The sequence below is a fragment of the Pomacea canaliculata genome, linkage group LG2 (genome assembly GCF_003073045.1).
Source record: "Pomacea canaliculata isolate SZHN2017 linkage group LG2, ASM307304v1, whole genome shotgun sequence".
Classification (NCBI taxonomy): domain Eukaryota; kingdom Metazoa; phylum Mollusca; class Gastropoda; order Architaenioglossa; family Ampullariidae; genus Pomacea; species Pomacea canaliculata.
Window position 1 is genome coordinate 17,253,773 of NC_037591.1, and position 18,323 is coordinate 17,272,095.

Consider the following 18,323-nt stretch of genomic DNA (forward strand, 5'->3'; position numbering starts at 1 on the left):
TATATTTTACAATATTTAATTTATTATTTTTTTACAGAAGAAGAATATTTCCAAGAGTTGGTGACCATTGCTATATCCAACCACTGAATTCTTGTGCTAACTTTTCTTGGTGAGGATCGGTAGTATCTGATAGTCCTTTTTGTTGCCCCTTGTGACATATTCTTGTTTATAGTCTGAAACTGGTCGTTAATTCATTTCATATCTGCCATAATCTCCTTTCTAAAGTTTCAATTAACCATCTTATACTTGGAAGCTGCTGAGGCGTTCTTTGTTTCTTCTTTAACTTCAGTGCCCTTCTTTGATCGTGACTTTCTGACCGAGGGTTGTTGAAAGTAGCAGCTCTTTGATTTTTGGTTAGAGAGGTTGCCGACATCACAGTCACCGGTGTTCAGAGCAAGTAAACTTGCTTTCCACGCTGTGCCAAAAATCAGATATCATGTGATGTTATTGGTTATAATACTAGCTTGTGAATATTATAGTGAACTATGCACAGTTGAAAAATACTGAATGCACACAACGAAGAAACAAGACAGTTAGTATATTTTTTTAATTCAAAATACTGCGATAGATTATTCAACAAAGCTCTGTACATCTTCAAGACGTAGCAACATTTCATGGTTTCTTGCCACTAGAACATCAACGTCTGAGGGAATGCAGTCTCTGATCATTTTTATCATAATGTATTTTCCTCTTCGTCAAAACACAGAAGCTGTCCTCGTGTGAATCGTCCTTCTGACTCTTCAAAATACGAAAAATACAATATTATTAAACACCTCCAGCGAGTCCTTCAATGTTTGCTATATAGGGAAAAAAGGAAATTAAAATGATAAATTATTGTACACAAAAATCACAACTTTAAGCGTTATCATAATGTAAAGAAACACTTAAACACAGGTCAAAAACATTTTAGATGTTAAGATAAAACAAAAAGTAGACTAATTGTGGATAATATTCGCAGGAGTTGTTTCTCCTAATACTCACCACTGTGGACGTCCTTTGCACCCATCCTCTACACACACCTGCCCTCTACATCGCTGTAGATGAAGTAGCGACTACACACACAGCGGCTGAAGTGACAAACTGTGTTGGGGTAGGCAGAACATTTTAAGGTGCTGTTACAAGCTGTTTTCATAACTGAAATGAAGGAAAATGATGTAACAAGTTTGTGTTTAAGACACATTGACATAATTTATTCTGATCAATGCTTCTACGTTTTGAAATAATATACTGGTAGATCACTGTGTTTGTTAAATAAATAATTTTTGGTGATAAGTTAGTTAAAATCTACCTAGGTTACTTTTCCTGCCAAATAATCACTTCGTTGGTCTGACCAACCAGAACACACCAATAATCCCACCCGAGAGTGTTATTTCTATAATAAATGATAAACGAGACTGGTAATTACTCGATGAAAGCATTCTCTGTATCAGAAATGAGAGGGAAACTCACGAGGATGAGTGTCCGGCACACGTTCTAACTTGTCACTGGGTGTCAGGCCGCATCCAGCCCAAGGGAAGCTGAGTTGCAGGTTAGGAGAGGTGGTGTCTGCGGATACAGAAACCATCGCATGACTACACTCCATCATGTCAGTCTGCTTGTAAGCAGCGATTTAACACCTATCGCAATGTTAACATAATAATATCATCACAAATTAGAAGAAATAAAAAGAAATTTCGAGGTAAGTGCAGCTGGAACTATCTACCTCAGGTAGACTCGTTACAACTTACTGGTGACAATGCCGATGGCGCCCTGGATGACTGACTTGCCGGCCATGTGAGGCGTCGCTGCTGAAGTCCTCTTAATGCGAATCCAGTCTCCGATCCGGAATGTATCTAAACACACCAACACCCCCCAACACAAAAAATTTTAACAAAGTAAAACTGAAAATAACCGTGTAAAGCTATTCTCTCTGTCTCTCTGGTGTGTTTTTGTCACCTTCAAAAGAGAGTTCATCTCATATACAGGAATCCATGTTCACTGTCGCTAGACTATCTTAATGCTTTACTGTTAAACATCACAATTTAATTCACTAGATGTTGCACAAACGCTGAATAAATAATTGATGACAAGACTTTTCATCTAAAATAAGTAGAATTAAGGATTTAGTTCTGTGACGAACCATTACAGACTGGATTAGTCGCTCCTTTCGCCAGAACCCATTGCATTTTTCCGTCACAGGTTCGTAATCCAGTTCCAGTCCCATTCTGAGAAGCTCCCGGCAAGCAGCGATACGTGACATTGTCACCATAGTAACCAACAGTTAAGGTAGGTTCTGCCCACATGACGTCTGTCGGATGAGGACACATTGGCGCTGGAACATTTGTTAAAAGCCTTTTTTAAAAATGTGAAGTCTACACCTATCTCGATTAGCTCTATGTAGGAATTTCTTGATAATTATTGCTGCTTTTTCTGACTGGTTGTTTGGTTTGTTAATGACATAGATTTTGCTTTTTACAAATATTGCGAACAATATGTTCATAGTAAATCTGTTAGACATTTATAGCAATCAGAATGCTTTACTTTGAACTGGCAGTGACATTTTGCGATGTTTCCAAGACTCCACATACGACAGTGGACCAACTGTAAGGTTTGCTGTATGTGACATCCTCTAACCGCCAAATTATCAACTTCAGCCATTGTTTCACTTCATTTGTTAGGCTGTAGGTGTGTTTTCTCAATTTAACTTTTAATATTTAACAGTACGTTAATTTCTCTCTGACTGACGACAAATGGTCAGTTTTGTTGATGGAAGTTTTGAATCTATGAACTATTAAACAAAGAGACATCATTACTTCTTTGTGACCAACTGACTTTTTTCGGACCGGAAGCAACGGTATCCTGGCGACCACGTGACGTTGTAGGTGCAGGGCTGAGGGCACGGGGTGCACGTAGACAGCTTTTGGTTGTAAAATATCGTCTTACACCCTTTGAGGTTGAGACAGGAAAAGAAGCACATGATCGCTGACGTCACGTTGTATACTGTCGGAACATCACCCACGACGGTCTGGTTGACGAAGTTACTGTCTTCAACCACTGTAGTGACGTCACTGCCAAACGTATTGAGAAACATGTTGATATGATCTCCATATATATATATCTTACGCGCTCTCTTTCTCTCTCACACACACACATACCAAAGAGCTTGTACAAACATCAGTAAATATGTGTGTATGTGTATTTATCCAAGTATGTCTTAAGTTTGAATTTTTTTATGTGTAGTATTTTGTTTTAATTTGGAGCAACCTGTAACCTCTTAAGAAAGAGAAAACATTAACAATAAAGATGTCAGGGCCCAATATATCCCGACCAAACACAAGCCATTGGCAAACCTAGACAGCGAGATTACCTCTATCAAAGTGTAAGAGGACTAAATAAACTATGGACTTGATTAGTTTTTAACAACCACCTAGAACACACACATACACACTGATACATTTTTTTTACAAGATTAATAATCAACTAGGAAGTATAATAAGGTGTTAAAGTTCTTCCACTCAATCAGCACAAAAATCGTCAGCAAACAGTTGCTAGGGGAGAATTCCGTGCTGTGAACATAACATCGCTCTTTTCCATTTGTCAATACTTCTTTGACCTTCAACAAAACACAAATGCAAACATTATCTGATCAATGAAGGAGCTTTCCTGTCGTCAAATCAAAGCTTTGTCCCGCCCCTCACGACACTTTTCCATGCCGGCCACTCAGAGGGTCTAAACTGAAATTCGTTATTTTCTCAGCGACTGTGAACTGTTTGTTCTGTGCGACCTTGCAAAGCCTCTTGGCAATGAGATAAGTGCTTGTGTGTGTGTGTGATAGAGAGAGAGAGAAAAAAAGAGAGAGAGAGCATGCAGTAAACCTCTTGACATGGTCTGAAGTCTTACTAACGCCATGAAAATGATTTTTTCTTTCACCTCTAATTTGTGACTGATTCACGCATTCACCAATGTTACAGATGGTGTCCAAGATAATGTGAACACATTCATCTTGTAAAATAACCAGATGAAGAATGCTACATTATTTCACAAAAATAGTTTTTTTTAATAAATATTAGTATCTGCCAGTGACCCACAGCAATAAAGTAATTTGCACAGGTCCTTCTCAGGTAGCAATCTTTACCTTTTAAAACTAAATCTTAAAAAAAGCGTATCTCTTTTAGACTTATGGGGGGCAAAGGTATGCGAGCTCATCAAAAAGCAAAACTTACACATCTAGCATGAAAATGTTCAAGAAGCATGGCCCCAGTATTGCGAGAGAGACGCGATTTAAAAACTGTATGTAGTACTTATTATTTAGTGTCCATCATTCTCTTTTGTATGCATGAATAACAATTGAATAATATAAAAATATAAAACATGGATTCATCTAACTTCATTACTTGTTATGTGCAAGTAGTATGTGCGAAATAAACATTAGGCCATACAATATGAACTATAATTTTTTTAAGGGTTCAGTTAACCAAGTAAACATTCAACTGGAAGCCAGGAAATTCGTCTCATCTCTCTCTCTCTCTCTCTCTCTCTCTCTCTCTTCCGTGCGATTTCTCTTGCTCTTTGCAACACATTTGTATATACATTGTTCATGAAACAGTCACATACATTACAGCAGTGTAGCCTTTCCAGAGATGCAGCACTGTAGCAATCAGGTAAATCAGAAGAACTGTCTTTCGTCCCATGGCGGTTAGAAGAGGTCCAACTGAACAACCGTTCGTGTGGCGCTTTTTCAAGAAACGATCCTCAGCTCTGGTGTCGTTACAGTGTGCAAGTAGCTTGGCCTATGGTTACAGCACCTTGCATCTCCATTTACTGTTTTTTCACCTGCAGAAGTAGGTGCTAGGTGTGCAATATCAGCGAGAAAATTGTCGCGCACTGGACAGAGCCTAGGGGCATGCGCGTGGACATTATTTACAGGAAGTCGCGCATTTTGAGCGAGGGGAAGATTGATGAATTTCTGGCTCGAACAGTCGATGCTGAGCTAATGGAACAGTCCTGTTCCTAACAACAATGGATTTCCCCCGCTGCATTTATTATTAATGTTTAACCAAAAGCGTCTTTTATGAAAGGCTGTTTTCCCTCTTACGGGCATAAGTGTCTGTTCGTCTGACATCTGTCAATAATGAAATGAACAGTCGATGATAGATAAGTTTGTTGACAAAATATTTTATTTGACTTAGTGTGTCGTAATTTTATGTAAATGTTAAACTGTTGAAAGAATTCCTACAACGTACTAACTGAATAATATTTTGAAATATCTGGACAAGTAATCAACAGAAAGCATCTCCCTCCCTACGAGCATCTGAGCCTTAAGGTGAAAAACATCGTTTCTGTTGATGCAGCAGACTAGCAAACAGAATTAGCGGATCAAATGAAAAGGTTGTGACTCTCAGTTATTACTCTTACTTGAGCATTCGTGGCTTGTTGCCAGTCAACAGTTTCTTTCCATTGTGATAGAACGAAAGACCTTTTCAAACATTGTCACGCCTGAGGATATCACTGTGAGATTAGTCACAGTAATAAAGTAATGTGCAGAATGTAAACTGAGCTGTATGATGAATGAAATCGGTATTAATTATTTAAATTGTATACATCTTTTAATTGTATGTATGGTCCGTGTGCCAGTATGTTTGGTGTCTGGACCGTAGATACAACTCATGAGAACATAAGTTTGCATCTTATTTTTTTAATCATTTTTTTTTTACTGATTGTGTGTACGCTTTAAGTTAGTTTAGTTTATTCCTTGTTACTCCTCGAGGGCCGCAACAACACCTCGCCAGCGGACCCGGTTTAGTGCAGCCCCCCTTTCAGTATACGCTTTAAGTATTGGTTTACAAATGTTTTTCTACAACTTTTATCGCCTTAGAAAACATAATCTAAAGTAGTTTGTAAACACTGTTAGATATTCAAATTTAGAATGCTCTTCTGAATAAATGCAATTTTCGTCAGTTCCTATTTTCGTAAAGCAGCAATGCATAAACATTTTGCTTTCTATGTTCCTTCCCCTACAACTAATATCCCTGGACTGCTGGCAGACGATTTTTTTTTTCCAGTTAACTGCTAAAACGAGGCATTAGACGACATAGCTTCCGGTTTATTCAATTCTTTGTTACGGCTCGCCGAGACTAACAGCGGATCACTTCGCAAGAGGCCAAGAGTGAGTCTCGGCAATACAGACATCAGTCCATCAATACACGTCCATGGAATGAGTAAGAGAATGATCAGTATAATGATAGAGTTGTAGGAGAGGGTGGAGAGAGATAAAATATTGAGCGTTGGTTGATTCGATCACTTGCCGATGATAAGAATAAGTGTATATCTGTATACCTCTCAACCAAACAGTAGCTATGAGCAACAATCCAGCACATGAGTATGAACATTCAAATTGTACAAGACATGAAAAGCAAAAGCTGCAGATGGTACAGAACAAAACAAGACTGAAGCAGGTGGCCTAAAACATTTGAAAAGACTTTATCTAAAAAACTGTAATAAACAAATCCTCGATGTATACCACAGCTCCAGTCATAGAGCGAATATGACAAGTAGAACTCTGTGCTGCTGCTCAAAAGGTTACCTGCTTTTTCTTGTCACTTAAAATTATTGATGTAACATGTAAATAATTTTGAACCTTCGATTTTGGGAGTGGAAACAAATGGAAACAGAGATAAGAGCAATACTGCAGTTTACTTTTAATATACTCTGATATCATTGTTCAAATTACTGCAAATCGCATCAATGTCAGTAAACAGTGCGTCAGTGCACTGTATGGCAAATACGAGCCATGTGATCCACAATATGATGGATTCTGAGCAATCTCTGTGATAATGAAGTTTCATCGATTAAAAAGCTCGTTTGCTTCGCCGTGATGTGAACACAGCAAACTTTCTTTCCGCCTGCTCGGCGTCCTAATCCGAGTTTTCGATTTTTCTGGCGTCTGAAGGACACGTAGCAATGGGCTGGACGTCAAGAGCCTGCTTGTATTCTAGTCATTTTCAGAAGGACCGAATCACTAGTTTTAATATAAATATTGACTCTATTTCAAAAGGACCGTCTTCAAATATATTTACATGCGACCTCTTCAGCAAAGTGTTGCACACCGGTACTTGCAACTACTTGCCTGATCACCTGCTTCATGGAGCAGCCTCAACAACTATGGGACTTTAAAGAAATCTCTTTTATTTATTTATTTTTTTCTTAATTTTATCTATTTTATTATCCGAGGCAGAACTTTGGAACCGGTAGTTGCTGAACCACGTAAAAGGAGATTTGCCAAATATTGTAGATAAATGTTCCATGTGAAGCAGATGAAGGTCCAGACTAGGATGACGACGTTAAAGGGTAGACCTCGGAACATTATCTTTAGAGATCCATCAAATGGTGGAACTTTTCTCGTAAAAACACACTAAACAGAGCAAAACTAAATTAATGATTTTAGTGTATGCGGTGCAGCTTGCTTCACCTTGTTGATTAAGCTTTTGAACGGGTATCTGACCCCGAGTAAAGCAGCGACGGAGAGAAGACACAAAAAGCTGGTCCGGACAAAGTTACGGTCTACTGCTTCGCTACCCAACCACTCAAAGGTTACGGAACTACAATGACCTTTACCTGAGTAACACCAAAGCATTGCGACTGTAATCAATAGAACTACAGCACGAGACTAAGGTCCACAATCATTTTTACTGTTTCAGCCTCTTGTGCTGACGTCGAACAGTCCAAAGAGGAAGAACTAACATCGCCATGTGTGTGTGGGATTATCTTACAAGGACATCTTCACAATCTGATAAAGACAATCAATAATATCGAGTCATTAGAAAGCATTTCTTTTTCATGTCCTTTCGCTTCCCGCATTCTGGGTCTGTCTGTCTGTCTGTCTGTCTGTCTGTCTGTCTGTCTGTCTGTCTGTCTGTCTGTCTGTCTGTCTGTCTGTCTGTCTGTCTGTCTGTCTGTCTGTCATTTCACCACACGATAAACTGAGACTCGAGTCCAGCCACCACTGACCTCCGTATTGACCGTTTGTGTTGCTCCTTGACATCCTAGTCTTTTCCGGACCTCCTGCGGTGTACTTTCTTTCTTTAATTTATTTGCATCTTCTGTCGTGACTATTTCTCTTAGTTTCTCTTCCCCTGCAGTTTTTCGTCTGATGAACGTATCTTCGTCATGCCTGTCACCTCAGCAACATACGGTCACAGGATTTTTAGTTACTATGCAACAACACAATGGAAATCCCGCCCCTCCTCCCCCAACTCAATTCCAATTCCGCAACCGACACACCATTAAATCTTTCAAATATGTACTAAAGACACAACTCAAACTTGAGTGTACTACTCCTACCAACAATCCATAAGTGCTACTCCTGTCTCTCCCTCCACCCTTTCCCCAACCCGTTTTCCGTTCATTGCTACTTCCCTACTTTTCCCTCTGCTAAATCATAACACTCTTAGTTCTTGTTACCTATTCCTCTCTGCGTTTTCTATATTTGTTCTTATTAGTTAGCATTACTGTTTCTCATCCTTCCGTTCTTTTGTTTATTGTCCATGTCTTGTCGTCTCAAGCGCTACGAGCGCTCTCCGTACGAGGATGAGTATGCGCTGTACAAAGGTCGCATGTTTATGACTAGTTACCTAGCAATGCTGTCTACATGTAGCTCGGTGCTGTCATCTTTGACCCCTGAGATTGAATCATGCCTCATTTACCGGACTTGGATCATCATTTATTTTCCTCAGCGACAAAGTCTGCTGACAGACTATGCTGACTCGCAAGGACAACTCTTGTTAAAAGAAGACAAGGGCGGAAAACGTAGTTGCTTCCCATTTGAGCAGATGCCAACGCTTGTGAAAGTCGCAGGAAACACTGACATTGGGCTAACTTTCGAGGCGTTGGACGTTTTCAAAGAATGATTTTCTAAGTGCACACTTTTTGACAATACATCGGCCAAAGTATGACAAAGACTGTGGGACTGTGGGATGAGACTTTGAAGAACTTCTGGGATTTCAAGCTTTGGTGAAGTTTAAACCAGGTAAAGCCTTTTGAAAATAATATGAAAATATTATATAGATGAAACCCTTTATATATTTTACGAGTAGGGTAAAAGCAGTAGTTTTATATATTTCTTTAAGGCCAGAGCTATGTTCACATTTCACATGTGTTTGTCTTAATAGATCAACAGTACATTTTTATTATTGTGCTTTTATTTTCATTTCTTAAAATAGTAAAATATTAAAATGCAAAACGATTGGATAATAATAATGGAAACAAATAATAGTGTCGTAAAATAAAGAAGCTGATAAGGATTGCGGGTTGTGAGTTTAAATCACCTCGTTAATACTCCATGTCTGTCTTTATGTATATTGCGACTGCCTAGAGCTGCACTTCCAAGGGTTTCTATTGTACATCTGTTGGATTGCCATCATTCTGTAGTTACAAATTCTGTGTGATGGCTAATCTTTTATTTGCCACTCGATTCTTCAGCAAACTAAGCATTGAGGGTAAAACCAAGCACCCTAACTAACATAGAAGCAAAACTGTCAGTCATGTTGAACTGCTATTGTCGCACATAAAGCGAAGTTTATGTCTTGCTGTGTTTTCGTCGACTGAACTCTATGTTGTAACCTGACGGTTTGCCGGTGATAAACCACAAGTTACTGTAGAGCAGAGAGTGATGAACCTTTTTATCCTCCAACTATTTTGATGTTTATGACATCTCTCGAGGACCCATACAAAATTATCTATTTAAAAAAATGTTATATTTGGCTACATTTGTGTAGCAAGATTGTTTATTGCTTATTGTTTGTGCCCATGACACACTGAGGCTGCGACATCGATCACGAAACTTTTTTTTTCCTGGTGGTGATGGATGATGGTAAGGGGCGGTAACCATTAAACTGCATACCAAATCGCTAATTCTGGAACAACTTGTTTTTTTTTTTAAACTTTTGTAAAGACAGTGGTGTTAGCGTTCAATGGAAGCATTGTGTTAAAACAAAGAAAAGCTGAGCGCTCAGCAAGCGAGGATACAGTTTTACGATGTGCTACTTCTTTCACATTCTAATCTGCCAGACACCGAGCTAAATGTGTCGTGATTTAAGTCAGTAACAGAGGGACTGAAAATCAGTGATTTTTGCTGGCATTCTAAAGTTCAAACATCGCCAAATGCTTTTGTAAGAAACAGAACAGCTCATGATCATAACGCAACACCAGCTGTCTGGACAACTTTAAAAGAAAAGGAAAAAGGTAAGAAAAAAAAAATTGACCCAGCCTGGGCCCCCTTCACAGCCGTTACTCCGGGTACAGTATTCCCCAATGAATCCCCCCCCCCAATGAAACCTCTCGTCAGGCCTGAGTGCATGTTGAACAGTCCTATACAAGCCGTTGCCAGTGACATCTGGAAATAGGAAGTCGAAGTTGCGTGATGTGGTACACTAGCCTGTTGTCTTTTATATGGGACTGTTCACTAACCGTGATCCGCTTGTTTCCCTACCATTGAGCATGACATCAGCCAAGGTTAGATGTGAACATGGTATACACACATAATGCAAGTATTCAGTCCGTAACACACGAGCGAGTTTGCCTTGCAGTTAGGACAATGTCCAGCTTTCAAATGGTCTGTAGTCTATGTACAAGCAGTTAGGAAAACAAGCCAACACTAACAAAATTTCTAGAAAGTACATGAATGTTAGCTTTATGTTTATGAAATGTTTATTAAAATCCTTACAATGAACCTATGATCACTAAAATATATCCTCAACATCCTGTCCACATTGTATATGGCCCTCTACGCTAGTATCTTATGTAGAGGTTACATAGTGCGACATATTAAGTCTAGATATGTAGCTATTGTGTAGTTGATGACTACTACTTTTCTGATGTAGTATGCAACGTGTTTGTTTAGCGCTGGTGTTTCGCTTTGTTTCCGTTTATTAAACAGCTTTGCCTAGGCTGCTTGTTAGTCCGTTAGCATAGTCGCACACAAGTTTTGTTGGACTCCTATACATAGAGATTATAAAAATTTGTGTTCAGACCTAACCCTTCTATAAACCATTATTTTTGAGACACGTTGGAAACGCCACCTCCGATATCGTTCACAATTCACATTCACCTGTCAACGACAAACGCAGTAAAGCAGTGACAAACATTTACACAGTTGTTCATGGCAACTTCATTTCCAAAACTCATCACACAAGACGACATTTCGCCTAGCTTTCTAGCTTTTATTTATGCATTTACTTTCTTACTTATTATGGGTGTAAACCCTTCTAAGAAATCTAATTAAGCAGAACATTAATTTTGAAGAGAACGAATAGGGTCACAGGATTTTCGAATGGATGCTGTGTGCTGGGGTATTGTTGTAAAGCTGGTTATGGGGAGTCATAAAATATATAAAACTTTTATAAACATCGCAGAGAAAATATATAAGACAAGAATATCTATGATCACATCAAACAACAGCAGAACAACATCGGTGCTCACAGAACGCAGGAAAGAAAAGAGCAGGTAAAAGTATACACATCAGAGAAATTATTTACAATATCATTACCTAAACCCTTAAACAAAGAAACTTGTCTTAACTTTACCATCATTTGTACCTCTCTTTTTGTTTTCTCTCCTCTACATTGTTTTACAAAGTATTTTAACAAGTTATTTAGTACAGGTGTTTACTCAACTTCATGGACAGAATCTCTAATCCAACCTCTATACAAAAATGAGAGGTGGACAAGACGATAACTATAAAGGAATCTCGCTCTTAATATTAATATTAGTAATAATATTTACAGGAAAATGCATAGTCATATTTTACATAAAAGACTAAGTAAATGGATAGAAAGTAGTAAAAAAAAATAATTATACGCCACTGAAAGACTGTCTAATTGTAGTGGTGATTTAACACAATCTTTACTGTGTCCCAGGGCCTTAAAGCTGGGAGAACATGAAAACTCTCATTGCAGAATGTTTAATTTTTTTAAGAAAAAGAGATGAAAGAAAACGACAATGACAATGGAGAAGAAGGACAAGGCGAATTCATGAAAGGTTGAGGATCCCCACTCACATCGAAGCGTGGACATTAGGCAGTAAAGAATTAGACATAAAGTTTAGATGAATCAAATAACGACAGGGATAGCATAAGTAAATATAAGTGCGAAATCATCAAATATGAAGAGAGACCTGGAAAAAAAATCAACTTGGTGAAAACTGTTGACGACATTGTAGATGAGGGAAAAATTAACGTCTGTAAGAATTTTATTTTGCGTAAACTTGAGTTTACTTTCTGCGTACTACAGTAAAACATGACAAGAAATATTAGCTCACATGTAAGTGCTTAGGAAAAGTTAATGCAAAAAGAATAAAATCAGTTTACTAAAGGTAAAGGTAAAGATCTCCCTGAACACTCTAATCGTTGGTGGAGATGGGGGCAATATTTTGTAAAAGCAGTGCCCATCTCCTCTCTCTCGCTGCCTTACCCTCCCCAACCCTTTGTGGTCAGGTTCCCACTTACGACGACTTCAGCTTTGTTTACAAACATCTTCCGAGCTGCTCGTTGAAGACGACATACTGACCACACACGCAGTGTCCGTAGAAGCAGACTGTCCCAGGGTATGTCGTACAGTTGGCTGTATCAGTACATGCTGTCCTCAGAACTGTTGAAAATATTTTTAAAAAAACAAACAAACATATTTTATGTCTGCTCTAGAAAGTCATACGAACAAACATTTTAAGGTCCGATCAAAATCATCTCTTGGCAATAATATCCTCGGAGATCATTGCTTAGTTAAAAATGTTATGGAAAGTCTAAAGATGTTTTACAGCGAAAGGTTGAAGTAATATCTATTGAAACAAGGATTTACTTGTAAGCATTAAGTATTAAAAACAAGTTTCAAAACAATAATATAATCAAAATATCAACTATCGTTAAAGTCAAATATTATCAATGAAGCTGTTTCTGACTTTCATTGTTGTCATTTCGTCTACCTTCGAACCAGACATCCGCACCTTCCTTCCCCCCCACCCCGACCCAAAGAAACTTTCTCTCTTTCTCTATCTCGCTCTGTCTTGGTGAATCCTAGGCCATTATATAATATACTCAACAATGAAAATCGCAGAGCACAATGTTTTCAGTATCTACTTGTAATATAATGTAACATATGTGGTCTGTGGACTTCGTTTTACTGAATATTTTAAATTTGCTTTGTTATTGGCCAGCCAATTGTATATAATGACAGGATGTTAGTGAAAATGTATCTAAAGTTATTAAGATATTGAAATCTTGTTTTGTATATTTACATGGATGTTTAAATTATCTGGCATCAGGAAAAGCAGTCTTAGTCAATATCTGTGGTGCTCTTAACCGAGCTGTAGGTAGAAAAATGACTTTTTGGGGCAAGTAACAGATTCACTATGACTTACGTGATGAGACATCGACAGGATTTCATACTTTTCATTAGGCGTGGCGCTGCATGATATCCAAGGATAATAAACGAGTAGAATACTGGTAATGTTCCCTGGTCGAGAGAAATGGTATCATTACACAGAAATTGTCTCGTAAAGTGATGTAGTTACATCTTTGTAATAAAAAACATCATCATCATCATCATCACTCCCTTATCCCTGACGACAATACTGCTGATTGCAAACTCCGCTGTTTTTGTTCGTTTTTCTGCCCTTGAGATGTACTGAATAAAAAGGAAGTCCACTCTTTAGCATCGTCTCCTCCCATTCCTTTTTTCGCATGCCTTCTTTCCTATCCTCCTAAACTGTTCCTTTTAGAATCATGTTCGCAAGTTTCGATAACCTTTATTGAGATTCCCACATCACCAGTCTGCGTCTTCTTACAAGAACCATGATGTCTTCGTAGGCCCCCGCTTTTTACTGATTCTCTTCCGTACTTCCTCTTTGTAGGAGATCAGAGCACTTCCTGTACATATCGTCTTCATGGCAGCATTTTCTTTTTGCAAATCTCTCGTCGGGTGCAACTTTTGCATGCCTATCAGTAGATGGAAAGGGAACTAGTCCAGATGAGTGTTATAATTCCAATTAGGTTTCAGTGGTAAGATTCAGTGGAGATCCTTCGTCTCAGATTCCTACCTTTAACTATATGAACCTACGAACTATCTCTAGGGTCTGGTCCTTGGTGTACTCACTAATGTATTTGATGTTGATCATTGCTTCTCTTGTGTATTGACCGCCCTGCCATAGACTTTTGCTGTGTTTACTGTCAACAAAGTCAGCGAGCGCTCACTACCGCCGACTGATCCATCGGTCATCAATCAACACCAAACTTTGACCGTTTGGCAGCAAGTGGTGAATGCCACTAGATTCAATGTCTCCAATGTTATCGATGGAAAAATAAGTGATACAGAAGAAGTAGAGCAGTTGTCAAGAGCAGCTAACGAACAAGATGAAATTACTGCTCCTAGAATACATTTTCAACTCTTTAAACATTCCATAGAAAAAACGATGTACGCACTTTTACACAAACACTTGCCTGTTGGCAATCATTTTGTTGTGCAATAAAACTTTTCAGAGGCAATCGTCCCTTCATATTTTAAATTAGAAAAACTGATGAGAAGGTAATATCACAAAATTGGTATATCTTTTATATACTCCATCATTTACTGAACAAATCGGATAACGACTACTTATGGAATGCGTTGTTTGCCTGCTTGCCTGTCTGCTTATCTTCGAAACTCGGTGATAGTAGCAATGCTCCAAGGAGATCGAAACAATGAGCATCATACATTTTGCAATGAAATGAGTGCTTTCAAAAATCATTTTTAATGTCTTATTGTTTGCCATGTAATTATATTACAGTAAAGGATTTTGTGGAACGAAAACAAACACACACACACACTATGCGCTGGTGCAGTCAGAAAATAACTTACATCCTACATAACCGATGGCTCCAGGAATCAAGGTTTTATACTCCATGTGTGGTGTCATCACTGCTGTGATCTTGACGCGCACCCAGTCTCCAATGATGATGTTTGCTGGATTTAAAACACAATACCGTTAAATATCAGGCAAGTTTGGATAATTTTTCTAAGCCCAAAGTGCACAAAATTTATAATCCATTAATAAAGACAAATATCAAAATGTCAAGAACATGTCATGTTTATCTATCCGAATTTCTGTATCAACATTCATCCACCAGTCGCTGCCTTCATTTTCTGCCTTTACTTGTAAATCAGTTCGCTCATTCATCTAGTCATCATAATAGTATTTCTGGAATAGTGAATCATGCAACAACAACAACAACAACAACAACAACAACAACAACAACAACAAATTACAAGAGTAGGTATTGGGAAGAGACCTGTACAAGTAGGGTCTTTTTCACCAGAAACCAGCGACCATTGTCCAGTTTCGTTGCAAGTGCGCCTCCCTGTATCCGTGCCGTTCTGAACCGTCCCCGGCTGACAGCTGTAAGTTATGTCGTCACCATAGTAACCAATGGCGTGACTTGGCAACGCCCACGCAAGTTCAGGAGGAGGAGGGCACATCGAGGCTGCAGAAGAACAACCCATAGACTGCATGCTGCTGCTGACGTGGGCATGTATCACAGTTTGACAACGCGAAACATTGACTCCGAGGGAACAAAGAGAACGAAAAAGCACACCATTGAAATACTTCCATTAGAATAAAAGTACAATTGTTATGTACCTTCAGACCCATGCACCCACTGATACAAGACTGTATTGTCCAGACGCATGGACAGAAGAAAGCAACATAAGAAAAAGGACGAGAAAAAGACACAGTGGTGTTTACGAAGTAGTAGAAATTTCTGTTTCTGTTCATATTTTTCTTAGATAAATAAAGAAGAATGCATGATGTACCTACCACCTATTTTTGTTGTTGGATTTACGCCCGTGTATAGGCTTTGAGCAGAAAAAAAATAATTTCACGACTCAAACCAAAATAAAACGAAAATAATTTCTTGAATTCACGACTTTTCTTTTTGAAAAATTTACTACAAAAAATCTCATAAGCTGGGCTTTTCGAATAGAAATTAGCAGTAGACGGGAAAACAGACCAGTAATATACTTCTCCTCTCCATTACTTAGTATAATGTGCATAGTCTTTCTTCACAGTGTGTATTATGGTACAACAATTAAAAAAATTATAAGAATTTACTCTTTCTTGATCGAAAGCACCTGAACCCTGGGTATGGCAACAGGGTCCTTGCACATGGCTGCAAACACACGTTGCAGGCCTGCAGCTCCTGATGGTAGAAAATCGTGCTGCACGTGCTGTACGCGAGACAACGACGTAAGCACACGGTGAGTGTTACATTGAAAATAGTTGGGACGTCCCCTGTGATCGACAGGTTGGTGAAGTTTGAGTCTTCCATCCACAGTTCTCCCTGCCTGAAACAACAAACACATGTGTGGTATGAAGCTGTGACATTAGACATGTCAACCGGAAACCAAAGAAAGACAATTGCAAACTAAAATTTACGAGCAACTCGTAGGTTAAGAAAGGGTTAGGAAGTTAGCCCTTATTTCTATGGTGATCATATACAGTCTTTCCAGCGCGCTTTGCTCAGGGTACATATCACAACATATTTTTTAAATTGTAATTGACCAATAACGGAATGCTGGCTTATTTAGTCTTATTTCAGAAATTATGTATCTCCTGTTTTAGTTTAAAAAAACACCCCACACACAGACACAGAGAAAAACTAAGATAAAGATACATAGAACATCAGTGCACAACTGAGCACGTGAACAAGACAAGGTCACCTACATTTCTCCCTTCACTTATATCTGTAGCATATCTTAATAATAGGTTTACGTAATTAACACCTAACCGAATAACATAAAAATAAATAATGATTATTAAGCTGCATATCAAAGAAAGATGAGGGGATCACAAGAAGACTTACGTTGAATGACTTGATATCATCGCATAACGAAGACTATCAGACTGCAAACCACAGCAAACGTATTGTGTGCCATCGTGTGTGACCTGACCACAGAATGGTTTCCTGCCAGTGTCCCCTCAGATGACTAGTGACTAGAGTCCGGAACTCCACGTGTGACGCAGTTCTGGTCGATATTGATTGTTTTAGTGTTTTATGCATGTATTACTCAAAAGGGTTGAGAAATCGTTCATCTCTCCCACCCCTCCCAGTAGTACTTTTCATATTGATTATTTCTTCGATGCATCTGATTGGCTCCATTCGAAAAAAAGTTTTCCTTATTTAAAGAATGGCTTCATTAATAATGCATAATTTTACAAAAATCTGTCCGATCCCAATATCTTAGATAATTATACTGGTATTTCACTAATATTGCTTATTGTTGTCAATAGTTTCATATTTTACTACTTATTTAATCTAAAATTATATCGATCCATTAACTCTTTACAGTTATGTCAGATATTTATGGCCGGAAATTTCCGTTTACTCAGCGGTTGATCTATTAATGCACTTTTTGCAGGGTTGACTCCTTTGTCTGCAGGAAATGTTTACTTTTATGCATTTGTGTTCAAGGCATCTTTATTTTAATACTTGTATACACTATGACATGTTACTGTTGGCTCCAAATTAAAATCAAGGTAGTGAAAATGCTGGTATCACTAAAATTGACATATTTTTAAATGTCACCGACACGAACATCATTTTAATGTGCTCATGTGGTGAGAGAGTCTTGATTGCCATTAGTCCATATTATATAAAGGGTGGATTCTTCATTGTATATAAACATACAGTTACATACAATCTTAAATGTTAGTAATTTACACACCGTTGATGCTCAACTTAAGTCCTTAACGGTAAATATATGATTCGGATTTATGCTGCCAAGGGACAGAGTTGCTGGATATTACAAAGTAGTGCAGGTGTTGCTGAGTTACTGGACGCGACAAGAGAGAATACAAAGAAAACATTCGATCAAAAAAATGCTCTAAGCACGTTCTTAGCACGAGAGGAACACGCGCCAATAAATACTTCTTCAGTATCTTCTTGTCAGCCTGCTAAGTGCTGGACAACATTCGATCTTTTATAGTTTGCCTTGTATGATCAAAAAGACGAACCTTGTCGATATGTCACCGGCTTTGAAACTCATTGTTGGAAGTCCTACAAATGATAAGCATCTGTAATGTACCCTCTCCCTCTTTCCCTCTCTCTCAAACACACACTCGTGAGCACTCAAATGTTCAAGTTTCCAATCGTTGTGTGGGATTTTTCATGCCGCCCACCATAGATTTTCTTACCTTATTTTATCTTCCGCTTCTTCCATGGTTGAACATGAATGATCGTGTCAAAGCAGTGTTTCATGATGAACAACTTTCCTTTATTCTACTGCCAATTCGTCAGCCTCAGTTTTTTGCATAGGTAAAAAAGA

At 38.4% G+C, this 18,323-nt stretch overlaps 2 protein-coding genes across 2 annotated transcripts; both read right to left on the bottom strand.

The window, feature by feature from the left end:
• Positions 1-541: 541 nt before the first annotated feature.
• LOC112557546 lies at positions 542-4,847 on the bottom strand. The gene is made up of 7 exons (XM_025227486.1): positions 4,594-4,847; positions 2,812-3,047; positions 2,120-2,311; positions 1,728-1,832; positions 1,450-1,545; positions 982-1,134; positions 542-738 (listed from the first exon to the last, which is right to left on the bottom strand). The coding sequence occupies exons 1-6, from the start codon at positions 4,668-4,670 to the stop codon at positions 1,010-1,012; spliced, it is 831 nt and encodes a 276-aa protein (XP_025083271.1). The 5' UTR covers positions 4,671-4,847; the 3' UTR covers positions 542-738; positions 982-1,009.
• An 8,476-nt stretch (positions 4,848-13,323) lies between these two features.
• LOC112558103 lies at positions 13,324-16,954 on the bottom strand. The gene is made up of 5 exons (XM_025228311.1): positions 16,862-16,954; positions 16,111-16,343; positions 15,293-15,484; positions 14,862-14,966; positions 13,324-13,481 (listed from the first exon to the last, which is right to left on the bottom strand). The coding sequence occupies exons 1-5, from the start codon at positions 16,879-16,881 to the stop codon at positions 13,324-13,326; spliced, it is 708 nt and encodes a 235-aa protein (XP_025084096.1). The 5' UTR covers positions 16,882-16,954.
• Between the last annotated feature and the right edge of the window lie 1,369 nt (positions 16,955-18,323).